General features: G+C 41.1%; 1 protein-coding gene across 16 annotated transcripts in view; it reads right to left on the bottom strand.

The window, feature by feature from the left end:
• Positions 1–27699, bottom strand: part of MCF2L2 (MCF.2 cell line derived transforming sequence-like 2) — a 167391-nt gene that overhangs the window by 33264 nt on the left and 106428 nt on the right. For all 16 annotated transcript variants that reach the window (XM_040567994.1, XM_040567996.1, XM_040567995.1 and 13 more), the window contains 5 exons: positions 8867–8933; positions 7914–8029; positions 6509–6578; positions 2210–2302; positions 1631–1723 (listed from right to left, as the gene is read on the bottom strand). In XM_040567994.1, coding sequence (XP_040423928.1) covers positions 1631–1723; positions 2210–2302; positions 6509–6578; positions 7914–8029; positions 8867–8933 — 439 coding nt within the window. The remainder of the gene's footprint in view (positions 1–1630; positions 1724–2209; positions 2303–6508; positions 6579–7913; positions 8030–8866; positions 8934–27699) is intronic.

Below are 27699 nucleotides of genomic sequence, written 5' to 3'. Positions count from 1 at the left end.
AAAAGTAGTTTTTGCAAACCCAGAACATCAGAAGTCTGTCCCCAGATACCTGGGCAAGCGGGGTTTGGAGGCTAAAAGCCTCTTATGGTACGTGTTGCACAATTTCTAGGACCAGTATGGATCCCTATAGTATGCATCCTTATAGTGGGGCTACAGGTTTTAATATTAGCTGAACTGATTGAAACCAGAGGGTTGCAATCAGAATTTAAAACTAGTCTGCCCCTTGCACACCAAGGCACACAGTTGAGGCACTTCTTTTTTGCCAATTTTTCACACTCCCATTTTCCTACACTCCTAAAAACTCCTGCTGCCAGGGACTTACTGCACCATCTTCACAGATCTCATAATCCCTGACAAACGAAATGTCCTTGCAAAAGTGTTGTTCCTACGTACAAAACTGGTCTGACCAGCTTCAACTCCAATGGCTGTAACCCGTTTTGCTTGAGAATTTTACTCCTTGATTTAATCTTATGTTTATTTACAGTCATATTCCAAATTAAAAGTAGAATCTGGTTTACTCTTGCTCTTCTGAACACCTTGACATTTTCTCCTTTCTCCCTTCCGGGAGAAAGCTTCAAAAATGTTTTCAAAAAGTTTTCAAAAATAGTTTTAAAAAATTGAGCCAAACTTATTTCTGGATTAAGTTGATACAAATGTACTGGTGTCAGCACCCTTCTTAATAACCTCCGTCAATTTCTGGATTCTAGAGTTTTGCATAAAATCAGTAACAGGTCACAGAAATACTGCACAAGTGAATAACCAGCCAGATCCTCACATGGCTTAAACTGGCATAATTTGACCAGTGCCATGATAGCTACTAGCAAATAAGATTAGAGCCTAAAATCTTCACTGCAAATTTCACACTAGATTTCGTGACAGTACAGAGCACTGCATTAAGTCCAGATGCTTCAGAACAGCATGTAATTCATCTTCACTGCCTTCCCATAAGGAAAATAAGCAAACATTGGCTATGTTTAAGAACTGAGGAGATTAAGACAGGAATTTAAGCCTCCATCTTCAAAAAGTTTAATTGGCCTGAGAGTATATATTTCCTGTTGCTCCGTTCAGGCCAGAATTTCAAGCATGGACCACTCACAGTTCTAACCAAATGAAAACAGAGGTTTCTATATACATCCTGTGGAAAATTTACAGATAATTTATTCCTAGTTGGGTCTTCAAAATGTAGGCACCAAAAAGGAGTGGATCCTTCTGAAAGATCTGAGTCACAACTACGGGTAAACAGCAGGTTCAGAGAGCTGGAAGAGTTCTGTTAAATGGGGTTGGATGTCAGAGACAGGATTTGGAGCATCAGTTCCTGTTTCCAAACTGTAAAACCACACTGACCCAATAAAACCATTTTCAATTTCTGTTTAAATTAAAATAATAAAATACTTGCTATATAACATATGCTATTTTGTTTTCCCAGTGAACTAACAAAAGTACTCATCCTTAAAGGGAGGTCCTTTCTTTGACTGTTACCATTTTACAACTTAGCATTACAAAGTATTTGTGGAAGAAGTGAGAGAGGATTTATTTCCAGGTAGTCCTTCAGACAATAATGCTGATATGCAATTATTTAAGTAAAACAAGTTATGCAATGGAATCCTTTGCACTCTCATGGAGAATTTACCTTTAATAGCAACTGGTACTTGGTGATTCTCTGGACTGGCTTTAAAAGATAAGCATCTAGTGAAAGCTTATGATCCAATTTACGTTGACATTCCTGTAAGAGATAACAGGGAAGAAAAATATCACTGCTCCCTGAAATACAGGCAAGACACCAAGATCATTATCATTTGGTAATCTAAAATGAGTATGTCTGTGAATTAGTTGAGAGAGAAATTTGTTCCATCTGCATAGGACTTTCCAGGTTACTTTTGCCACAGTGAACGTATCTAAACGAGAGCTAATCAAAAGCTCAGATTGGTGTCAAAATCTGGCATGCCTTGCTCATGAGATTGCAATCATCTGGGATTTGCAAAGAAGCCAGCAATTCTTTGGTTTGGCTATAGCCTGAAGAACTAGGCTCCTGTCCAGGAACTATTCTGTCTAACCTCCTGCAGAGAGCACATTGACCCATACTGAGCACCTGCCATCAGGATAAGGATCATGCAGAAAAATCTCTATTTTTCTCTAAGTTTTCTAAAGAAAAGGAAGAAGGAAAACACATTTTTTGGTCTCCCACTGCTAGTCTGAAATGCAATTCCACCTGGAAAAAGATGCTGTCTCCACATTGTCTCCAGAGAGCTTCAGACCTTGGCTTGTTCTGACAGTATTTTTCATATATTTGGAGGTCCTCTTTCTGCAAGAAAAGGAGAGCTTAAGTAAGGTAAGAAGAAAGAATTCACAAAGTATCTGCCATGAGTCATACTTTTTCTTACCTGCCATCCTAACACATAGAATTAATTAATTCACGGTCTTAAGTCTGTATGTAAAAATATACTGAAGCTACCAAACCTGCTCTTTACTTTCATAAATTAAATACACCAGAAAATGAGATTTTCTCACTATTTGCACAAAGCAAGAAGACTGAAGACTGAAAGACCCATAGCCTAATTGCAAAACTGTTGTATTCCTGAGAGGGTGATTGATTATTTGAAAACAAAAAAACACACAATTAGAAATGCAATTCTTTTTTAATGCTACTGGCACAGAATGGTAAGTGGCAAGTTCATCTTGCTGTTCTAGGCTAGGCAGGGAGAACTGCTTAAACTGTCCTATCCAAATTAGACGTGGTGGATTCACTTGACCTGTATTTACTTTTGACTACACTCCAGGTGCTCCCACTGAAGTCCACAGTGATATTTCATTGACTTCAGTGAAAACAAAGGCAATCGCTATGAAAGCCCAGAGAGATTTCAAGCTCCCTAGGTTATATGGATGGATCCAGACAGACAGATGTTCCTCTGCCAGATTGTTAGCTTGCTAACCACGAGCCCAACCAGCTCAGAAGCCCTGCAGCTACACCACCATGGAGCAGGGCTGGCTGTGTCTGACCAGCTTAGAGCTTCTTATCTCTGTCTGCACCTAGCCTGGTGGACATGACCTCTGTTAATGAAGTGGTGACAAAAATAAAGCCCAGGAATTCCTGGCTCTCTCCTCTGTCCTTTCAGCCCACTGGACAGTGCCTACCTACCCTTGCTACAGGGAAAACGTTTTCTTTTTGATAGTTACTAGAAGAAAGCAGTATTGTTGGTATTTTCTTCTATAGCCCTGTACTGGCGTCACCCTGATGAATCAGATGTAAAAGCAGAACTGTGCCATGCAACATCTCACTGTGTCAAGGATTATGCAATCAAAAAGCTCCATTGCAACTTAACAGAATACTAATGGTGCTGTTTCAAAAGAAGTGAAGAGTTTTCTTCACCTAAATAGAATTGTTTGTACATGTTGCCTTGGAGGGAAGTTAGCAGGGGGTAAAGCCCACAAAATTAAAATAATTAAAAAGGGTAATCAAGCATTACAATTTGTTCCTGGCCCATAGAAACCTAATTGGACAGGGCAAGCACAGAAACAGTGACAGTCAAGAGCAGAGGCAAAAGACAAGTACCTGTTTGACATAAAGAAAAGGTAAAATGATCAACAACTCACCAGTAACCTGCCCTAGTGGAACTGCCCTGTGCCAACACAATCTACTACTGTGCATCAGTGACACCAGCTCAGGCTGATACCTACATCTTTAGATCCAGTTTTTAATTTTTGTAATAGTGTTTGTGTAAGGAAGAGAACATTACTGATAACATTATTAGGCTCAGACTCTAAAATTCCAAGACGTAATGAATTAATTAGTTTCTCAAATCCTAGTGTTAAACATTTCACACATCTCTGCTTCAATATTCACAGGTTCTGACTTCCCATTGGTACTTTCACACCATGCTCATCTTGTTACGACTTTCCTTTCCATGGTGACTTGCATCCTGGGATCTTTGTAAGCTTTCACTCACAGTGTATTTCTATGGCATATTATGCACAGTTCCACTTATCTTTGTTGGCTGCTTTATGAGTATATTTTCCTTGAGATCAGAATTTAGCTCCTTGAATCCAACACCAAGGTTTCTGGTCAGGTGCTACAGTACTTTCACAATTCCTGTCAAATTATTCTCTTTTTCTATGGCTGCAATATGAATAAGTAACTGGTAATCCACGGTGAGTCACTCCTGCCAGGCACCTCACCTGGCATATGTTTCTAAGCAGTCTGACACACCTTTCGATTCTTCCCAAGCATTGTTGCTTTGGTTTAGTGAGCTTTCCTTCTTCCCAGCCCCAGGTTTGGCAGACCAATCTAGAGTGTTCCTCTCGTTGCTGATAAAGTGCTAGAAGATCCATCCTGCGAGGCATTTCAGCACACACCCCATCTTTGAGCATCTGTGCCACACAGAGCTTTAAGCAAGGTCAAGTACCTTGGTGATGGTATTTATACCAAGATACCATAGGGGTAAAGTTGAGCAGGTTTACTTGCGTTTTGGTTCACTTGATGGTCATGCCCTAACAAGGTCGGGCAAAGTGTGAGGGAGGACAAGAGGGGTATTTCTGTTTGATCTTGCACCTGATTTTGCTGCTGTGTTCCAGGAGAGAAGTCAGAGAGGAGAAATATGTTGAAACTCCATGCACTGCTCTTGCCATCGCCTGAGAAGATGGCTTTGTATTTATGGTGACAGCTGACCAGGTGGCACTGGTGGAGGTGGGAGAATGGGTGGGGACATAGGAGGGGAATGATATGTAGGGGATGGAGGGACTCAGCCAGGCACCAGGGTGTCCCACTGCAGCTCTTGGAATGCTTTCAAGCAGCTCTAGAATCAGGGCTGGAAAGGTCCAGTGTGATCAGACGGGATACTATTCTTCAAAAAGTACCAGTCTGTTTCTAATTACAGGCCCACCATGCTGTGGTGGCAGGAAGGTTACACCGGGACAAAGAAGGAGAAACAGAAGTGAATCTGCAACAATGTGAATTTCCTCCCAGAACCAGACATCCCTTTGAAGAGCAGCTGTTTCAGTTACCCCCATGGCACAGCAAGAGCAGTCATAACTCACAGGGCAAGGCAGAAGCCTCTGCTCAGTGGGAAGACGCAAAAAGCTGCCAAACTGTGGGGAACACAAACACACAACCAGGCTTTTGTTTGTGCCTCCTAAAGGCAGTCCAACAGAAACAACAACTTTCTGGATTTTATGTGGCTTCTTCTAAAAACAGAACAGGAGGGAAAGCCCTTGAATCAAAGGTGCTTCTGTGTGAGCACAGACCTTTGAGGAGAGAGGCTTCTGCCTTCTCAGCGCGAGATTTGAAACCGGGAAAAAGCAAATACAAAATTTAACTTCTTATTCAAAACGTTTGGGGTTTGACTAGCCAATGGAAGCTGATAAGCAGATCTGACAGAGGGACTGATTTTCTTTCACCTGACACCTGAAGCACAGCTTTAGTGCTGCTGATTTTATATTGCTAGAAGAGTGAGGAGAACCGGGCTCAGCAGCTGCTTTGACAGAGAAAGACATAAGGTGAAAAATTTAAACATGGAATTTGAACTTTCTTTAAAAGTTAAAAAAAAAAAATCAACATGTACACTGGAAAAGTAGCAAATGCTAGATGTACTGTGCAGTGGAAGCACAAGGTACACTGACTACAGAGAAAAGAACAGATTTTCCCTTTTCTCATTCCTCTTCCCTTTCCCATGTGAAACACAGGGTCTTATTCTAGCGGCTGCTTTGTCAGAGTATAAGAAAGCTGTAGCAACCCACCAAAACAGGTTTTTCTTATTAGTAGGGCCTCTGAATGAGTGCTAGACAAACAAGCACCTTTTGTTATGTCACAGGAAACAGTCATGCTAATGGGGGCATGACTAGGAGCTCGGAGAGAAGGTTACTTCAGAACTCAGGCACTGGAAGCAAAGGCACATGCATCTGACTAAGGCCACCACTTGAATGATAAACTGAGGCTTTGGGCCTTTTCATAAACTGAGCTCACTCTAAACAAACAGCTAACCCTCAGCACTTCATACAAGTGGCGAGAATCCCACTTGGTTGTTGAATTACGCAAACAAGTAAAGGAATCAACCTCAGGCTTATGGAGCTGGTGGAGTTTCACCACACAAGGAAGGTGGTAGACTCTACTGAACCAGTTGCAGGGGAGTAAGTTTCCTGAATGGTGCAGAGAAAAGAGAGAAGACAGAGATATCTGCAGTCTGAGAGCAATCTGCTGTTAACTGTTCTCTGCTTATTTACCGTACGGTGGTGCCTGCTGTATATCCAGGCAGGTCAAACACTTCGATCATTTCTCTTTTTTAACCAGGATTTACAATACATTGGTAAAATAATGGTAATAGATCTCTTCCTGTCAATAAACCAGATAAAGGTTCAGATTTCAAAATACACACCCATTAACTGTGGATGAATTTGTGAATATCTGCTTATATGAATTTCCCTCATTTGCACAAGCAATCAGAGTGAAAGGATAGGAGTAAGTCTGTAAGCATTGTAGGATAAGACCATAGATATTCTCGCAAAAGGATTTACTCACCCTTTTTAAAAAGCAGCGGGCAAGAAGCTCAGGATTTTCAATGCAATTTTCTATCTCCTTAAGGAAAATCCTGCAAAGAAGAAAGGAAAGCAAACAATAATGGAACATCCTATTCACACTGCATGCTAGCTTCCATACAAATCCAGATTAAAGTCTATGTTTTTGTAGTAAAAAGATTCAATGGGAAAGGTAACAATTCTGACATGCAAATATATTACATATATTTTAGAAAATGGGATATGGTTCACAGCTGATTGCCCGAATCACCAATATTATCATGGTTTCATCTGCTCACAAGCAACTCATACATCTGGTTCCTCTGGCTGTTGAGATTTATTTCCAATATGTAGCCCAAACACCCACTTCCCATTTGGTTATAAGCATATTTCAGAGCAGCTAGAAAAGAAAAAAGCTCTGTGAGATGCAGTTGTTTAATCAGCAAGCAATGAAAATATGGGCTGAAGTCCAAAGACCGATGCAGTCACTGGCAGTCAATGCACTTAAGCCTTTAGGAAAAGAAAGACCAGGAAAAAAAGGAAAAAAAGAAAGACCAGGCTTGCAATAGAAGGGGAATGACATTATCAAAATAGAAGACATTCTTTTAAAACAATATGTAAATTGGAAAATATTTTTTCTACTATGTGTAAGTTACTCTGGTATAATAATTAAATTTGCAAAAGTTTGTTTTTCATTTTGTTCAACTGTTGCATCTTACAGGCAATCATTATTCAATATAATTAAATTCTCACCTTGACTACAGACAGGTTTACTTAATCAAGGCTAAGAAAAGCAGGAAATTAAAATAAGTGGCCCTAAGTTTTGTGTTTTGGAAGGGGATCAAAAAGAGCTCAATCTTGTCCATTCTCAGTATTCTATAGTTATGGGCACCAGATCAGGTGTACAGTTTGCTAATGCATGTCCACAGTGCAGACAAGGCTTCTGGAGAGGTTTAAGAACATGTGAACGATAAAATTCCCTAAGAAAAGTGCTCTCAAAAGTATCATGTCTTCTGCTGATGTGATACCACAAATATAGGACAAATAACTAAGAAAATTTCAACACAGAGGAGCTTTGGCAGAGAAAGAACATCAGGACTTAGTCCTGTGACATTTACCAGTGTACCAAGGGAGGTCATAAAATACTTGCCACTAGGGACATTCAAAATTAATAATGCCAGGGGAAATCACTAGAAAATGCACAAAAAGGTATAAGCTTTCACAAAGAGATGAAATTGATGACCTCAGGGGTGTCCTCCACACATGGGTTTTATAGGACACACACAGAGGCAAAGTGAGGACGACTTTTCCTGCCTGTGTACATATGAGTGTAACAAAGCACCCTATATAAAGGGATTAGAAGTGTCAGCAGCACCAAGAGCACAGGACAACCAGCAGTTCTCACGTGCCTGTTGTGAAATTCATAGATTTCTGGGAGGTTCCCAAAAAGAATTTCCTTCTTGTTCTGGAGCGTAGATGGAATCAGATGTACTAAGTTGGGATTGTCCATTTCTGAAGCATAACCCTGCAGAGGAGAGTTGAAAATAAAACCAGGCTATTTTTTACAGTGAAGAAATACTGTCTGAGACACTAAAAAGCCCCAAAGCCTATGTACTTTTTGTTCCCAACAGAGCACATAAAAGCTTTTCCTATGCCAGCTTCTTTGTTGCTCCATGAATTTCTGATGCTTCTAATTTTCCCTAGAGCTTTTACACCTGATAGCTGTTCAAACATATTCTTAACTGTGAATGGACAGATTACTGGATCAGAAAAAAGATTAAATGATGTCCCTAGCCATCATTTGACTGCCATTCCATGGAGTCAAAAGCCATTTGGAATGTGCAGGGATAGAAACTACTAAGTTTGATAGACACTTATCTTTCTGCCACACTGCTTCCTTGCAAAAAGGTTAGTTTTGATTTATTTGTTGAGCTGTGGCATTTGGCTCGATTATTTGGTTGTTTCTTGTACAAGCCAGATTGTCTTAATTTAATACAAATTTTGAGACAAAAATATTCTAAGTTCAGATTTTAATGTCGGAGTGATACATCAATTATCAGAGCTGTCAGCTCCCACAGATCATTACTAACTATTCCTCTGCCCATAACTTTGAGAACTCCACAATTTTCATCATTCTGTGGGCTGGGGTCAGAGAAGGTGCCTCTTCCTTTAAACCCTGAGGCAAATGATCAAATCATCCTTCTTCCTTTCCATCTCCTAGGCTGAGCTATCTTGTTGACAGAGAACTTGTGTTCTCTAAACACAAGGTGGGAGGTGAGAGCGCTCAGCCCATGAAGGATATGCAACCCCAGCGATGACTTAGAGGTTAAGCACCAGAAGAATTTACAGAAGAATTTCTTACCTCTATTATACTTTGAAGTTCTTCTACATAAACCCGTTCTGTTTCTATCAGCTCATTGATTATGTGGCTAAAAGAAAAGAAAGATGGAGAGCTGTAATGTTTAGCAAAGCACACATGAAAGAAAAAAATGCTATTCCTTGTATGTTTGCTGTGTTAAGCCACTGATCTACACAAAAATAAATAAATAAAAATAAAAAGAAATATAAAAATAAAAACTCTGTGACATTTCCAAAGGTCATTTCTCAGTACTTCAATACGGTGCCTTGTTGGTAAGCTTTAACAGCCTAAATATTTCTTGGACTATTATTTTTTCAGTTTATTTTAAACTTCATTTTGGTTGTTTCTTTCATTTTTATACTTGTACATCTGAATAAAGACTAAAAAAGCCCCACAAAGCAAACTAAAAGGGTTTCCTCTTCTAATATTAACTAACAATAGTCAATAAAATAGGATTCTATTTCCCAAGGTGATGTTACATTTCCCAAGGCTATGTTCCATTTCTGTTTTGCTTTCTTTTATAAAATAAACAAAATTGCTGATTAGACTTCCTTTCTTTAAAGCACTGCAAAAACTGGCAGCTGGTGTCAGAAGTCTGAAAACATGAAAGCTAATTAGAGAAAAAAAATTATTACAAAGTAATTAGGATTCCATAGGTACCTTGCCATAATGGTCTAAGTCAAGACAAAATTGGACAGTGCCTACCACAAGGCAGAGAAATGGCTGAGGGCTGTATGCTGCCCACCCCAGGAGCATGGACTTAGTTAACCTCCACGCTAATCTTAAATGAAGATATTTATGAACAGCAGAGTCATGTCTAGCTATAGAGGAAAAAATATATCACTTTTCCTGACTAAGCAGCACTTTTGCACTCTGGGGCTATGCATGCTCTCAGAAAGCCAGGCCATGTTGGTGTCTAACTTGTATAAAAGCCCTGTTCATATTTCCCTGAATTTGCATATACCGTTGGGCTTCAAAATGTGTTTGGGGCATACTTGCAGTACTAGATTACTCCTCGTCAGGCAGATACTCACTTCAATGTACCTTCATGAGAATTGCATAACCAATGGCCTAAGGGGCCTTTTGCCAATAAAATGATTTTACAAACATTAGCACTTGCTTTTATAACTGGCTGAAACAAATAAAACTGTTCTGGTTAAATCTGCCTTTCCTTCCAACAGCTATTGCAGTTAACCGCACAGTCCGGATGCAAAGGGGGTGAGCAGATGGCTACTGTTCTAGTACCACCACAACTCACAGCAATGAAAAGAAACCAGAAGGGCAATCCACAACTTGTTTCTGGAGTCAACTACTTTCATTTCACAGAGATGAAAAGTTGGCTTCAGACAGAACTAACATGTTTCATCAAGCTCAGTTATCCAGCTACATCACAAACTCAAGCGGCGTAAAATTGTTGGATCAGACAGGTGTTTGGTGGTCACTACCTCCTTCTGTCTATGTAATTCAAATTACTTTTGCCACTCTGGCTATCAGATTCAGCAGAGAAAATTGTAGATTCAATTGCCCAGGTAGGCAGCCAGTAATAGAGACATTAAACACAAACATGCGGGTATAATTTCCCATGCAAACTCTGAATTTGCTATAGCATGACAGCGTGGCCATAGAAACTGCACGTACATCACAACCGTGCACACAGCTATGGTCTTTGCAATGATACACAGAAATATTTTAACTTTTAACACACTTCAGTGAAAGGGTACTTACATTCTTGGTTCCCTTGGTGGACCTAGGAACTGCTGCCTCACACGTATTTCATGAATTTGAGAATGGGTTTGACACGGAGTTTGAAAAGGTTGTTCCATTGGTTATAAGTTTTCAAATGCCACCTTCAACTCTAACCTACATTTATTTTAAGAAAAGCTCTGATTCTGTTTATTGTTTCTGTTTTCCAGATTCTGAAGACTTAAAATAATCTATTCTCACCAAGCTTTATGTTGCAGCAATTGGAACTTCATGACATTTATTTAATACTCACAATGCATATTTCCAAAGAGGTGCTGCATTCTTTAAAATATGTGTATACATATATATATGTATGTATATAACAGAGAAGGTGTAACAAGATCATCAGAGAAACTTCATGTTTCTAAGTTTTAAATTAATCTTAAAGCTCCTCTTGCTGTGGAAATACGCTTATTTACCTGCAAACAAGATATAGATTTCCATATGTTATTTCCTCTATTACCGAACAGGTTGCATAAGGACTGACTCTGAACCCCACCCAGCACTTTGCTGACAATTATACCTGAAAAGTAAATTTTTAGTCCACAGGTTTCCTAGTAACTGTGACATATACAAACAATAGCGTGGCGGTGCCTGTCAGAAGCACAACTCAGAGTAATCCAGTAAACAAAGCACAGGACTTTGGAATATTTTACTACTCATCTTTCTATGAAAGATGATTTTTCTCATTGCTATTTTAACATAGAGTACCAGCTCTTCAATCTCTAGTGTTATAAATCTCATTTTTTAAAATTATTTTTTTATTAATCATAGTGTTTTAGGGCTAAGTGTCCATTCAGGGCATCAAAAAAGTTCACATATGAAGAATGCTTTTTTAGAGGAAGTTCTGTGGGACTCCTGAGATATTGCCATTATAGTTTGGGGGCGGGGGGGGGTCTCATAAAATTTAACAGAATTTTTAAAGAAGATTTTTTTTTAATTAATTTAATTATATATGTTGATTTCCACTAAAAGTAAATGCATTATCTTTCTAAGTGTTATATAAGACTTGTCTAACTAACCCTTTCCTTCCTTGCAGAGGTGTCATCGGCCATTTTGTCATCTCGGTTTCAATGACACTGAAGCAGAGATAGTATGATGACGATATTCTTTATCCTCTCCAGGTTAGAGTTCAAGAGCTTCATTGTGATGCTCATACCTCTAAGCCACGAGTCTGCACATACAGGGTAACCATTTCTCTATACTTCCCACAATCAGGCAGATGGATTTCTGCCTGAGTAAGGCTTTCATTGTGTTTTCATTTTTTCCCCTCCAGAACTGTACTCTTTTTTCCAACCACAAATTATGTTCACATGAAAAAGAGGAATTTGACCATTTCTCCAGGACTTCCAAACATCCAGCATTGTGTCAGACTCAACACGTTTTAGAGCTGTTTTTACACTTGACTCTTAGTACCCATGGCCAAGTACATCTCTGGGATTTCCTACCTGGAACACAGGAGCTGTATGATTAAGTCTCCCACTGACCTCAAAGCAGAATAACCCTCATGCTTCTGCAAAGAGCTGGTGGGTGCAAATTCTACTCCCAAGGCTGCCACTGGTTTAAAGAGTCTTGCAAGATATAATCCATCTCCTTGTCTGTGCCCATCCCACAGTCTCCAGATGTTGTTTTACATGATCACAACACTACTCTTCTGAAAGTGTTATTTGGAGTTCCTCCAGCAGCACTGTCCCTGCTCAACCAAGCAGTGACAAACTGGGTTTGTCCATCATGTGGGACCCAGGTGTGGGCCCTTGTGCAGTGATTGGCAAGGACACCGACCCAGGACCAGGTGTACTGTAACGGGCAAAGCTAAAAACCTGGGGAGTAAGGGTGTTGTAGAGGGCTACACTAACAGGGATGGTGCTACAGCAGCCTTCAGGAACACTCAGCACAAACCCATCAGAAAACAGCCTCCTGTAGCGCCAGTGCTCCGAGTAACTTCCCTGAATTGCTCTCCAAATAATATCCACAGCAGCACAATCTCAAACATCAAAGGCTGTTGCACATGGCATCACCTAGCGACACGTGAATTGCTCTCTCATCAACCTGTTCACAACATGAAGTTGTGAACTAAGGCAAGGGCCCTAGAATTGCCCTGACAAGGATGCAATTTAAGAACGGGAAATTAAAAAGCTACAGAAGTGGGTCTTGCTGCTGTGGGGGAAAGTGCTGAGAGGGTATAAAGGAGATATTTTGGCCTGTGTGGGTGTGCTGGGTTGCTAAATGATGAAGTAGAGAGCTTGCCATATGGCACAAGGGATTTAATGACACTTGAGATGGTCTAACAGCCTCAAAAACTGGTAGTGACATAATCTGACTTACATCAAGCCATGAGGGGTGAAATGTGAAATGTTTGCCATCTCTTCCAGGATGTCATGGGACAGCAAGGGTAACTAGCATGCACCTGCTGTAGGGTTATCATGCTTAAGGGAAATATGATGCAGCAGCTGACAAAACTATTGTCACAGGCAGTTCTTTCAAATCCCTTTTTTCCCTCCTATGGTCTCAAAAAGTATGATTAGGTTAGAAGTAATTTCTGGTGACCAGCTGCATCAGAAGTCCTCTTTACATTGCCCAATATTTGAACAAAGCTAATTTTGCAAATGTAAACACACATTGTTTCTAGACACATGGGGCACTGAACTGCAGATAAAAAATAATGATGAATGCAGCTAATCCATTGTCTTTCTAACTGATAAGAAAGTACAGTCTTTCTGTCAATAATCAGAAATCAAATGAAAGGTGAATCAGTGAAGGAATGAAAAAGTGTAACAGAAAAATAATGAATACAAACTAATGAATGGCAGGTCAGATACAGGCCCATACTTTAGTTTTAAATGTAGGTCCTCTGAGATCAATGAAAAGCAAAAGGTTTGCCAAAACTGCAGTTCATTCAGTCTTTTTTTTTCATTTTTCTTCTGTGTTTGAGTCCATATTACTTAGCAAAGTTTCACACAGATTTCTACCAGATTGCAAGGGCTTTTTTCCAGCCTCCAGTGCTGCCACACACACTGCGCACTTGCTTGAATCAGCAGGCGGCTCCCTTGGAGGCAGCAGCAGATGCAGCACTGATATATCCCATCCACTTTGGTATTTGCCTCCCCCTCCAGAGAAATATAAAAACAGGAGATGGAGCCAGAAAGGACCACTTGAAATCTTGCCCTTGGTGCCAAGGGACTCTTTATGGTTTGGCCAATGAGAACTTGCACGCTATAAACAGGTTTGTTGTGCTTGGCTGTCTCAAAGGATTTGGAGGTAGCCTCAGGAAGCAGCGAGCAGCCTTGACTCTGGCCTCAGCACTGTGATTACAGGTAAGGCCCAAACACTCCCCTCAGTGACCCAAAGGGGAGAAAAACCAGGTACAACTGGGATGTGTGGGTAAGAGGTTAGGTCTTCCACAACCCATTGTTCCTTTGTTTCAGAGACATTTCACAGACATGAGGTTTGGATGGCTTCTATCCAAAGACAACAGAACTCAGCTGGCTGAAGTTCAGGGGCAGCTCTCAGTTCCTTGCCGGGATCATTCCCAAGTAAACAGGTCATCTCAGCTCTGTTGCTGAAGGACCAGGCATCTGACCTGAAGGTCTAAGGCTTACGTGGAGTCCGAGAAATCCCTACATCCTGTCTGCAGGCATCCTTTTTGCCAGTAAAACTTCAATCCATGGGAGAACGCACAGTATGCTTGCTTCTTCCAGAATTAATTAGGAGACAGCAAACGAGAAGAGCTCCAAAGGTGGAAAATTCTGGCCCCAGCAATACCTGACCCACTAGCTTTTCTGTGGAGAAACAACGACGTGGTCCAGTGACACGCTGCTCAGGAGAGCAAGGCCAATTTTCCCCCTGTGGAGGGGCTTTCCTGTGTGTCCTAGCACAGCGGGATCAACCACCACCAAGCTGGCAAAGCACTCTGGGTGGCAAGACCTTTGCCGCCACCTTCACTTGGCAGAATTGGGACGTGGCTGTGGCAGTGAGAGATCACAACAGGCTCACTGATGTGATGCTGTCAGATGTTTCTCCAGCAAAGAAAACTTCTTGCTATGGGAAACAGTTAGAAGGAATTAACTCACATTCCTCTGAATTACTGATCTGGTTTTCTCAAGAAACATCCTGGCTTTGGATACACAAAGAGTCCATTTCCCAAAGGTGCAATTTCTCCTCAGTGTCCTACGGGCAGGCCACTCCTGCCCTGGCAGCCAGGACACCCTGAGGTGCTGCAGCACCCTCAGGACCTCCCACACGGAGCTAGGCCGCAGGCGCTCGGCAGCTTCCTCCTGACACAACGCCTCGCTTGGAGAGGCTCCGCAGTGCCAGCACAACAAGGAAAGGAGAAAGGAGCAGGAAAACTATTTCGACTTTGTGCTCTCTCTGACCTCCGTCAAGTTAGTTGTGCCTTGCTGAAGTGAAGAAAAAAAATCTGGTTTCCTAAAGGATTCTCTTCAGCAGGGGTAAGACTGGAGGAGCTGCATCGGGGAGACACTTGGAGAAGGAGGCTGAAGGAAGGGGAACCGGTGGGGGGCAAGCCGTGTGGGGAGGGATGGTGGCAGAGCACTGCCTCCACTGTTCTCAGCTGAGGTCTTAAGTGAAACCTCAAAACCGAGGTAAACGCTGGTATTACTTAGCACTCTTCACTTCTAGTGGTGCATTTCTGTATCTGTCACCATCTGTACTGACACATAGACCAAATGTTGCTATTTATATTGCTCTGGCCTGTGCAAACAGCAACTAGCCATGTTGCTAGCAAATAAACTAAAAAACTAATAAAAACTAATCAACTAACTTATAAACTATTCTCTACAGGTATCTCCTGCACTCTGTTGCCTTGATGGAATAAAATGTGGTCAATTGGTGTTGAGCTGGCTTTTTCTGGAAACTGAGAGCAACCAGTGCTGACCGGACCTTACCGCAAAGACGACACACACCAGTCCATTATACATTCGTAACTCTTCCTCCTTCCTTTTTCACTAACAACAAAAGCAAAATGAGAAGTAATGGAACAGCTTGCCAAGCTCCCCAGCTCTGTCAGGTTCGGTATCACAATAGTCCTGGTAGGAGCACTGTCGGATGGTCACGCTGCTGTGCTACGTGCTACCTTAAAAAACCTGATCAAACATAACGAAGCACTAAGCAGAAATAATATCTGGAGACTACCACAATCTATTAATATCTGCTCTGGCTAAATTTCAATGACTTTTTGCCCATATGGTTACTATTTGTGCATCCTACTCAGATGGCAACATAACACTGATTCAGGATTTTTGTTTCCATAACTGTGCTTCTTTTCTAACAAAATCATTGGCTCACTTCCTTTCACAAATCTTGTTTCTATGCCAGGATTTGCTACCACAAGTGCCTATCCCCAAAAGTAGTCTTTTCCCAGAGGTAGAAGTGCAGCCATCAAATAGAGTTAAGCTAGTGATTTTTTTTACGGGGAAAAAAAACAAACAAACATCCTCAGTGCTGCTCTGCAATCAGTATGTTCCTGAAAATCTACCTGCATGAGTGATGTAGAGCCAGCAAAAGTGGCAATTGTGCATAGGTATTCCATATCTGTCCTGCAAAAATGCAGTGTCTGGAAGATGAAAAGTTAATGTATGCCTGAGTTAGACACCAACAGTTTAGAGTGTAGAGTTTCAACAGCTGAAACAGCAGAATCTATCAAATTAGTAAAAATAAAATAAACACAACATCATAAATCTATCTGGTTTAGATAGAGATCTACTTAAATTGGAAATGCTAGCTTTTTAAATACCAGAGGGTTCAAAAGCAGTAGAAAGGACTGAATGGAAATGTATTCACTGCAGCAGATACATATATTTGGAATAAACATCAACGTTGGATGGATCTGAACACAAGAGAAGTGAGAGTGAAAAAAGTACTGGCTTGCAAAAATAAGCAGACTGATAAAGACCTTTTTGTCCCAGTACTGGCTATTATTAACTGCTGTCAAGTTTCTATACTTGAATTTGAATAAAATACAGCAAAATCATAATTTTTGCAAAGGTATCTATTTGTATGCAATAAAGGACAAAAATGTCACTGCCTCAGTGGAAACAGAGTCAGCAATAATTAGCACATCCAGTTTCCAGTTAGCAGCTGCTACTAGAAATTCTGACTGGTCTAATCTGAAACTGCCCCGGTGATGTCTGTGATACAGAATAAAGCAATGATCGTTGTGAAGTGATGCATTGAGGAAACTTCCAGTCCACATACCTAATTGCTTTTAAGAAATGTTTTTTTTTCTTTCATTTCTCACAGTGCTAAAAGTGCTTTTCCCAGCTGACAAGTATTTTCAGCTGAGATTGTGCAACAGTTCAAGTGAAACTTGAGTAACCGCTCAGTTGCAGTACTTCACCTCCTAAAGTGGAGTAAAAGATCATTCTGGACGTAAGAACATTGTATTTGTTATTTGATACAGAAAACATTTCTGATTTTTCTGACATTCTTTTTTTTTATTTTTATTTTTTCTTTTTCTTTTTTTTTCTTTTTTATTTTTTTTAATGAAGGAGAGCAATGCTTTGAAAGAACAATGATTGTACTTAAAGTATATTTCATGACTGTAAGTGAATCCCAACTAACTTAGAGAAGCATAAGGGATTCAGGTAGTATGCACCCTCTCACATGAAAATTAGTGGCTTTTAGTGAAGATGTTGTATTTGCCTGCCTAGATGATCCTTTTCTGCTGCAATGTAAAGTCAAATGCTCAAGTTATTATGGAAGTTCTGAGCAGAAAGACAGCATCTTTGTTAGAAATATATTTCACCTCCAAAGTCACCATTTATAATACTTTGTTTCTCGTGAGATGGTCTGATCTCATTGCATATAAGAAATTGTCCCACATTCATTGTTCCCAAAACAAATGACCTTGGGGAAATATTTTTATATATCTAAATTAGTTGACCTACATTATAGGAACCAGAACATCATTGTTAATGGAGAGGCAAATTAATTAAATCACCTACAGAGATGAATATGAATAGAGGACTAGAAGTCAAGCAAGAGTTGTTTCTCACCCCAGCTGTGCATCTGCACTGAAATGATGCAGCTCTGTAGACAAATCTCAGCGAGCTTTAGACAATGTGGATGCTGCAGACTGGCATTACTACTGGCCAAAATAACATCCAACTAGCTGTGTAAATATTTGCCAGGTACTCGTACTTGTGAACTACTCATCTGTCCCACCTGTGGTTTTAGTCTTCTAACCTTGCAGCTACACCATTTCTATTTGATGATCAAAATATATTTAGCTCTGTGATAGCTCAGCACTGAGTAATCAATTAGCTAAAAGCAGGTGAATAATTTATAAATTAGATTTGCTACTAACGTATTTGCTATGTAGTATTAGGCTTGAATATCTCTTAAAATTTACTGGAAAGTTTCTGAATGGGTGGCGTGCACCCATGCAAACCATATTTTAGTAGATTGTTATCTATACTGTGTGCTTCACAGACACATGGCTGTAAGATATCTGCATTTAACTGGAACGTTGTGGATTAACAGTCTGCTCCTGTACCGTAGAGACTTTCATGTCATTTCTTAGCATTGTTCACTTGCTTGAGATTGAATATTTATATATAGTTCATAACAATAACTTCAGATGAAGCAAATTTTAGTATTCTTCCTTAGAAATATTATCCAACAAACTGTAAAGCTTCCAGTTTCTTAGGGCCAGGTGGATCTAGTAAATCTGCATCTTCCATTTACTGCAGCAAAGTATATTGCATAAAGGACTTAAACCGACAGGGGAGAAAGAAATAATTAGTCACTACACTTGCCTAAGAATGGCTTTGATGTGCTAAACTGGAGTCATTATGGGCATTCAAGTTTACCAGACAGCAAAGGAAGCTTACTGCTTTTTAAAATATAAATAAATATATGCATGGAATTAAAACGATGGTTATTAAGATACTAATGCTAAGATGACCTCTTATGTGTTTTCAGCCCATAAGAACGAGCACATACAGTCACTGATACTATTTACAAGATAAGGCAGAGCACTCTAGCCGTTGTGTGTCCTACTGCTGTGCGATATTTGCAGGATTCCCATTTCTTAGCAGCCCTTTCTTTCATAGATGCTTTTTTCTTAAAAGTTTGAAACAGAGCAGCTAAGAAACCTCTAGAAATGTAATAGTTTCTGACTTTTGCAAAAACTATTTAACAAGCTTTTTTACAGTCAACCTGAATTCTAAGACAGAAACTGTTTACGTGTTGCAGTGTACTTTTTCCATTCCTTTGCAAACAGGATATAATGATATCCAAATATCAATTGACCTCCTTGAGCAAGAAGTTGATAAAGGCTGACAGTGCTGCAGACTTTCCCACACAGAGCGGTAAACTGTGACATTTGAAAAAGAGCTTTTAATAACAGCAAAACCTAAACTGTTAAAACCACAAAAGTTTCAACAAGATATGACCAAAAATTTAAATACAGAAGTAGGTTCAAGGAAGCTTTATAGGAACTATTCATACTAAGAATTCCTATCTACTACTACAGCTCGGGCTCCCAGGAAAACTAAAATGTGCCCCCAGCCTCTCTCCAAAATTGTGTAATCTTGGGTGGGGTATCCTTGGTAAGCTGGTGTGACAGAAAAGCATGCAGGTACGTGTGACTCTGCTCCATGCAGATTCCTGCACCACCCCACTCTTTTACTCCAGAACATCCCCATTAGGGGGTATGACTGATATCTCTCACGTCCGTGGTAGTCTCTTTCTCATCTCGTCCCTGCAAGGGCCCTTCAGAGCTACTTCAATTGGGATAGAAAAGCTGAACATGAAACTGTTGCTCATTTCATGCGAATGGAAACACAGATACTACCCTGAAGGGTCCACTGCTGGAAGAGAAAAGTTCCCATGGTTTTTATTCTCCTAGCAGATCTGCTCAAGAGCTTTGTTCTGCAAGACTTTGGAAGGCCATTTGGGCAGAAGGAGTAATTATTATTACTATTATTAAAATGAATAGTAATTGATTTTACAGACAGTCTTGTGTTTATGTTGGAGAGGGCAGAGCAGAGAAGTGCACATTGCACTTGGAATGGAGGCGATGGATTTGATGAAGATTACCAGGTCCTATGGGGATTTGTATTTCAGTCTGAGATGTGACCCTAAGGAAACTCCATCCTGCAAAATCTGTTTCTCCTTATAACAGGACACAGCATTCTGTCAGACTTAAAATCTGTGGCTCTCCTGCCCACAGACCTCTTGGACAGAGAGATACCTCAAAAGATCCTGGTAGATCTCTTGGATATACGCTGCATGACGTGACAATTAAGAATGGAAGAGGGAAAGAAAATCCTGAAGATCTAAAATGGAGTTTATGGGAGCAGCTGGAACATACATTCTGCTTTAGTTAATCTCTTCTTGGCACGGGTACATCAGTATGTAAGCTGTGAATTGCCATGGCTGAGGAGCAAGCACATCCTTTTTTTTTGTCACGCTTTCTCTGTGTTGGTAACCTGGGGCAGTGGGACAAGAAAGGATCATGCCACCTGCAGCTACCACGCTACAACCAGCAGAGACTGGGAATCACAGCTCTTCACAATATCCATTTACTAATTTGGACAATCCTCTCTACCATACCTCTGGAATTCAGCTTGCAGCATTTAACAACAACCCTAGAGAAAGAGTGAGAGAGCTGTCTGCTGGAAGATTTTCCAAACTAAGAAAGCTGCTTTAGAGAACTGTGGGATAGATTCCAGATGGAGAAAGTGGCTGAAGGGGCCACTTTACAGTCCCACAATTGCAGATTGCATGAAATGGAGAAGGTATTACCCAATATTTTCCTGTTTCTTATTTTTTCCCTAAGCAGCTGCTAATGGCCAAGGTCCAAGATAATACAATGGGATAGACAGGTATTTGGGTTCACCAGGACTGCCATTCTTCTGTTTTGTTTTGTTTTGTTTTGTTTTGTTTTTTCCCCTGGAATAATAGGAGGCTTGGTTTATCCATCTCAGGGCCTGACAGACATCTTACACAATCCTGACCTACCAGGGAAGTCTCTAACTATTCTGCCCCTTCAGTTTTTGTGGTATGAGTTGGGGCTAGGTACAACTGCAATGGTGACAGCCGGAGGCGGAGCATGCCGCACCAGGCAGGGCTGTCACAGACGTAGGAGCTCTCCCTGTCCTCTATCCATGCAGTAATTCTGGCCTGGGGGTACGAGTGGGGGATTCAGAACGGACAAACAGAACTCTGAATGCATTTTAATTAACAGTAGCGTGTTCACTGCAACCTTTTTCAGCCATGCTTTAGCTCAGGTGAGATGCCATACATACAAGACTGGCCACACTAGTTCGTCCAGCATGGACTATTAACCAGGGAACAGAATTTCAAGACAGGCTTTCAAAAACAAGAAATACAAATAAAATATCAGTGCTTCCAAACTAGAGGTTATGGAGAAAGATCAACAACAGTGTATTGAATAATCTGGATACACATTGGAAATTTGGAGAACATGCAGAGGATCTGCTCGACAAAGTGATCCTGCATAGAACAGCATTCCTCTTTAGGCCCATATGAGGAAAGAAGCATGAAAAATGTAAGTGAATTTTCAAAAATAAATATGGCATTCTAAACATGAACGTGCCACAAGTCTTCCAAACCCGGTTATTATATCCTTGGTTAATGAGCAGCCTGTTAAACGCAGGAAGTCAAGTCAGCGGTGATTTACTGAACAGCGTGCCCGATAAATCACTGCCCCATTGCATCACGGGCTGCACAGCACCGAGTGATCTCCCATGGCCCTCTCTGCCGCTGTCCTGCAAACCATGCAATTATTTCCATCAGCCCAGTGTGGGTGCAAGTCACCGTCACCTCGATTAGGCAACACAACCTAGGCTTCGTGCTACTGTAAATGACAATGTGAAGGGCTCAGCGTGAGCGCTCCTTCATGAGCTCACTGACGACATACAGGAACTGCATACCTTTACCTTCTGATCGGTTTAAAAACGGGTTTCATTGGAGCTGGTGTTGGTGTGTGTAGGGATAGAGAGGTGTGCTTTGGCAGATCCGCCTGCAGAATTTGAAAAAACGCTGCCTCCAGCTAATTGTCACCTCCCTGAGAGGCACGAGTGCTCCTCCGTAGTTTCAGTGGTTTGTTAGTCTGGAGAGTCGCTGTCCTGCCCTTTAAGGAGTAAGCAGCACCAGCTGAACTGACACTGTATAAGAGCATACCAGCGCCTCTCCTTCTCCTTCCCCATCTATCACAGCAGAGATAACAGGGCTGAATTCCATCCCCAGCTCCTTGGCTTGTGCCTATGCTACTTCTGACTTGTTGGTGGCCTTCATATGAATACAGAAAGGCCAAGGACTGTCAGCACCTTGGATCAGAGCAAAGCAAGGTTTTTATGGAGAGGTGATACATCCTACTAGATCCCTTGCGACAGTTAGGGGCGAAACAAACACTGAAGCCTTATGGCCCACGTATGCTTCTTCAGACAAAATGTATCCAAGCCTAGTTCCACACAACGCAGCCTTCATTTGCACGTACTCAATAAGCCCTGAGATGGATCAGGGGGTGGGAGAAAGCATATCTTTAGTTTTTTCCAGAGTCCTGGATAGGTACAGCAAGTAGCCAGCTGATAGCCAAAGCAGACTGCCTGTAACACAAGTAAGATAGGGGATAGCTGTGGTCCTAAAACACACCAACCACCCAGCGTGTGCCTGTGGCCAGCTGCATGCCAGGAGCCTGCGCAGAGCCAGCAGGTAGCAGAACTGCGCAGAAAACAAGTTCAAGAATTCCTGGAATTTCTGAAGGGTATTAAAATAACCTTAGTATCCAACAGCAAGCAGGTATGAGAGATAATAGCAGAGGTGGCTGCTTATCCTCCTTTGATACTTGATTAAGTGCAAATTTTGTCAGAAAGTACGTGAACGTTGAGACCAATCATTTCAGCCTTTCTCTACTTTCCATATTCTTCAGGAGCAAGGATGCAAGGTCTCCAGGAAGGCTCCAGAACATTCAGGAAACCCCTGTATGGCAACAATAAGATTTTTTTTTCCTTCTGTTCATAATAATTTTCCCAGTTCCCAGAAATATTTGGATCTATGTTAGGAATGTGTCTCCTCTTGCTATTCTACAGACTTTTCTATCAGCAGCAAGATCTCCCTACATGGCAGCACACACTTCACTTCAAAGGTCTTCCTAACCCTTTAGGCAGTAATTAGAGTTGTAAGTGCTGGAGCCAATCTGCCTGACAGGGAAACTTCGCTGAAAACAAAGATTTTGTAAAGGCTGAAAGAGATGACAGCAAACAAGAAATGGCTAGTGGCTTCATGAAATTTCTCCTGCTGACTGCTCTTTCATTAAGTCTGGTGAAATAAAACAGTTCTTTGTGCCTTACAATAAAGTCAAAAAAACAGTTTCTCTTAAAATGTAGGTTCCAAGTTCCTCCCCTCTATCAGCTGTAAGTTTTCATGAGTCTGGAAATTAGACTGAAAAGACGTACTGTTGGGGGTCTACAGTAACGCTTTTGTCTCAATCACTTAACAAAATCTCCTTATCTTAATTGTAATATAAGTCAATATCATATTATCGTGTGAAATTTGTTACATCTTGCATTTACACAGTGTAGGGAAGCCTTTGCAATGGATCCTACTTATGCCATACAAAAGGGGAAACACATTCATCTCTGCCTCCTGTAGAGGCTCTGCATCTGCGGCCAATAGCCGATAAACCCAGGGATCTCAGCTCCTCCTTGCAGCTCTGAAGATACAATAGGCACTTGGACAGCAAAGCTTTTAGCAGTGCTCCCTGAGCGACCAGTATCTTTGACATCAGCCCACACCTAAATTTAGCAATTCCCAGACCTAACATCAATGCAACTTTGGTACTGCTGATTTAGAATAGGACTCTGGCACGGTATTCCCATTCTGAAAATAGCTCCTGATTCTTTACCCAGGGCAGAAGCGCTATCTTGTCCCACCCACACAAGCTGATGGTTCTGTGATATACTTTGCCATTTCCATGTTCAGAGTGATGCACGCTGACTAATGAAGCTCCCCAGTCCTCGTTAGATCAACAACACTGAGAGTGGGCCTGACCTAGATATTCTGATACACTGAATTTAAAGGAGTCTTCAATTTAAATCATATCCAAATCTGCAGTTGGAACCTGTCATTTAAGGGTACAAACACCTTAAGGCATAGGCCCAAAGTTGCATGCTCGGGGATTTGAGTTTGCATAGGTGCCTTGACAGCTGGCTGCTGCTGTGCCCAAGAACTGATGCCAGATTGCTCCACAGATGTCCTCAGCATGTAAAGCAAACTTTATGTGCATGTCCAGAAGATAAGCAATGAGTCTGGACTGAGTACATGCTTGGAGACTGTTTTGCAAGTATAGAGAACTGCTCCATGCATATGTGATGGCTGAGGCTCTCCCAGATTCTTAAAGCTGATTCATTTAAGTCCCATAAGTACTACATCAGACTGCAAACCCTAGAGCTGGTCATTCTCTCTCAATATGAGCTCTGTGAAAGCTTACGCTCTGATGAGAATTTAATTCAGAAAGCAGGGATTATGCTGCCTACATGACATGCCCCATCTGCATACAAAACCACCAACACCTTGCAATTTTCCAGCCTGAATTATTATTCAGTACTCATAGACACGAGTGAAAATCAGCCACCTGTGATGCTACTGTAACTCCCACCACAGACAGTGCACACCCAATGCTTCAGTCCACATGTTCCTGTGCTTACAACGATCACTGTCAAGGCCACATTGGTGACTCAGTCGCTGATACCACCACCGTCACATGCAATATCTGGGGCGTCACCTCATGAAAATACAAGGTAGACCAGAAAAGTGAAGAGTGAATGTGATCCAAAGCCAATCAACAGGAAAATATTCCAAAATTACAGGAAATTCAGTTTCAAATCTGATGGAGATCAATAGCAACAGTTTGGATACAGTTTCATGATCAGTTTATCCTACCCATAACTGTGGAGGAACAAATGAGCACTTCTGCATGCTGCCAGTCACTCTGTCCTGCCCTCTGCTCTCTCTTGCATTTGACACTGCCTGTACAGCAGCAGCCACTTGGATAAGCTGGTGAGCAAGATGAGTTGACCTGACCCAAAATTAACAAAAAAAAAGTCATTCTGGCTGCACAGCTGCCTGCCCCAGTACAAGGGATACAAATGGACTACACGGGGTGGGCGTGGGGAAAGAGGTGAAGAAAGGACAGCAGCAGCAATCCTAAATTAACTTAAACTGATTGCAAAATCATCATAAGAATATAAGGATGAATCAGATTTCCTTTCACAAAACGATGCCACAAAACATCTGACTAAATCAACTTCCCAAAGTAATGTTTGAACCTAAGTCGCAAAGCGTCACAGTGATGTAGTTAATGCATATAAGATACTAAGGGTGCAGTTGTTAGGACTCCATCAGCTTTAGGCGCTTTGCTACAGCAGCATCCATGCAGGCTCCCTTACAGCCCTCCCTGCAAATGAACTCGCAAGGGTTTCCTGCCTTGTGATTCTATCCAACTGCCAAAGCTATTTCATGCTTACTGCCTAAGCTCAGAGTCACATGATTATGAAAGACTGTCAGATTTCTCATCCAGGAAACATCTCATGGATACACAGAAAGATTTGAAAATGCAACGCAAAGGGCTCTCATTTAGCATATAGTAACACGAGAGCTACAAAGTGCACCTGATATTTACTATCAGGCAATGAGAGTCCAGGATTATGATTTTTGAATGGAGGAAGTGGTTTGGCTTATCAAACAGAACTGGATTTAAAAATCCTCTTTATACAGATTAAATATCTCCGCAGGAATCTCAGGCCCAGACTCTGTATACTGAGCTGCAGCTGCTGGGGCACAGAGATGCTGTTGGATGGTGCCAGTCCATCCTGTTGGAACGGGTCTACATGGTGAGGGGGGCAGCAGCTGGATCAGAGGCACTTAGCACAGCACTGCTACGAGCACTGGGCAACTTCGTCAGGTGCACAACCGTTAAATGGCAACCTCTGATCCCAGCCTCCTTGTAAAACTTCTTCATTGTAAGCCGGCTTCTGTGTTAATTTTTGTTTTCTAGAAAAGAATGGTTGCAGAGAAATTCACTCCTACCTGCCTCTCCCTCCGGGCAAGAATAGCTAAAAGCACACTGCTCACACCAACAGTAGGAAACAGCAACGGCAGAGCAACCAAACACAAATCTGCAGAAAACTCAATTAATTCCCCAAAACTAACACCTCTGCGCTTCTCCCTGTTCGGTTGAATCTTATCAAATTTTCATCCACTTCCATTCTACATGATGAAATAGGGCCCGAGGTCTCCAACTAGAGCTGAGGCCAGCTGCGGCAGAGGGCTCTGTTCACACGAGGAACCACCCGGTGTAAAATTCTGTTCCTGCAAGCACGCGGCTGTACTCCTCTGCAGCGGTTCTCCCGTATCAGTGCCTGTGCCAATAAAGCCCTCTGCTCCCAAGACACTTCTGCCGACCTGAGCCTGTGTGCAGTGCAGCAGTGCATGAGTATGGTTAACAAACAAGGTAGGTACTTCCTGGGCAAAAATATCCGTGAAGTGTCTTTTAGAACAGCGTGCTGTTTCCTTCTGTGTTGGTTTAAATATGCATCCTGTTATGCATCTCCGTAAGGGCAGAGGTCAAAATAAACAAGATATGGCTAGGGTGGGACATTAAAGAATTAATTTATAAATAAGTAAGGGTGATGTTCTAAAAAAGTCTTCCCTAATAATATTAATGGGGAAAGGGAAGAGGTGGAGTTTTATTTCTAAATAGGCTTTTTACCTCAACGTAGGATCTGACCCTAAGAATATTTTGTTGGGGTAAGGAGCCAAAATGGAATTTTGCTTTAAAACAACAAAAACAAAAACAAACAAACAACAACAACAAAAAAGCAAGAAATAGTGAAAGAGCATGTTTTCATCATCATCATCATCATCATTACTATTATATAAAATCCCTGAAGTGATTCACTCTCCTGGTGTAATTTCAGGTCAGAAGCAGGCTGAAGTCTGTTTATTTCATTGATTGAAAGGTCTCTTTCAAATCAGAACAACCAAGATGGGAAATTAGTGAGGACAAGTGAAAAGGTGTTGATCTGAGCAGATGTCACTTTTCAAGAGAAAAGTGGAAACAATTGTAAGACAAACCCCATCACGGCAAACAAAGTCTATTTATAGTGCTGATCAGAAGCACTCACTTTTGTTCTTTAAATTAAACGCCTGACCTTGCTTTCCATGGACCCTATTCTTGCAAGCTTGTAATTATGTCTGAATCACACTTCCCCACACACACCTCCCATTTAAAAAGTACATTCCATATTTCTACTTCGTGATTTTGAAAGTGTGACTACCTGAAGATGTTTTGTAGAAACTGTTATCAAGTACACAGGTAACACAGAAATGTTTTGGCTTTAAATGGCTTTGGAACATTTGACTTTGGAAGAATCTGACTTGAGAATACGTGGTGACTTTGTTTGGCAAGCTGACCTCATACATAGTAAATATTAAGTTTAAAATGCATGCACGTAGTAATATTTGGTTGAAGCACAAGTGAGTCATGCTGTGTAGTTTTATTTTTTCACACTTAGTTGTGGAAGGAAGAATCCAGTCGCTATTTTATTTTTCTCTCTGGCTTACTAAATTCAACTGAAAAGGAAAACAGGAAAAACTGCTATCAGCAGCCAAGAAATCGTTAACCTAGGGTGTTTTAAATATCTCTCATTGAGAATTTCTCATTCAGAAAGGGACTGTTTTACTACTGATAAAAATGTGCGAATGGGATGACATCTGAAAGGAAGAAAGAAGGATAAACTTATGAAAAGCCTTTTATGAACTAGGGGGAAAGTCAGCAACTATCATTTGGGTAAGAAGAATGAATGATGCTTTGTTTATTAGGTTACTTTTACTATTATTTAAATACTGTTTAAATAACATGCCAAATTTACACACGATCTACCGACCTTTCCTGCTACGATGAATCAACAACTGGAAAGAATTCTGTTTCATCTTGGGGCAGAATCAAACAGATGAAGAGAAATCTGGGAAGGCTGTTGTAAGGTGTTTAGTCATATTAAGACATACAGCAGGAAAAAGGAGAGGTCAAGTGAAAAGCTCCTTAG

Source organism: Cygnus olor, chromosome 9, assembly GCF_009769625.2.
Source record: "Cygnus olor isolate bCygOlo1 chromosome 9, bCygOlo1.pri.v2, whole genome shotgun sequence".
NCBI lineage: Eukaryota > Metazoa > Chordata > Aves > Anseriformes > Anatidae > Cygnus > Cygnus olor.
This window is presented reverse-complemented; position numbering and strand designations above follow the sequence as displayed.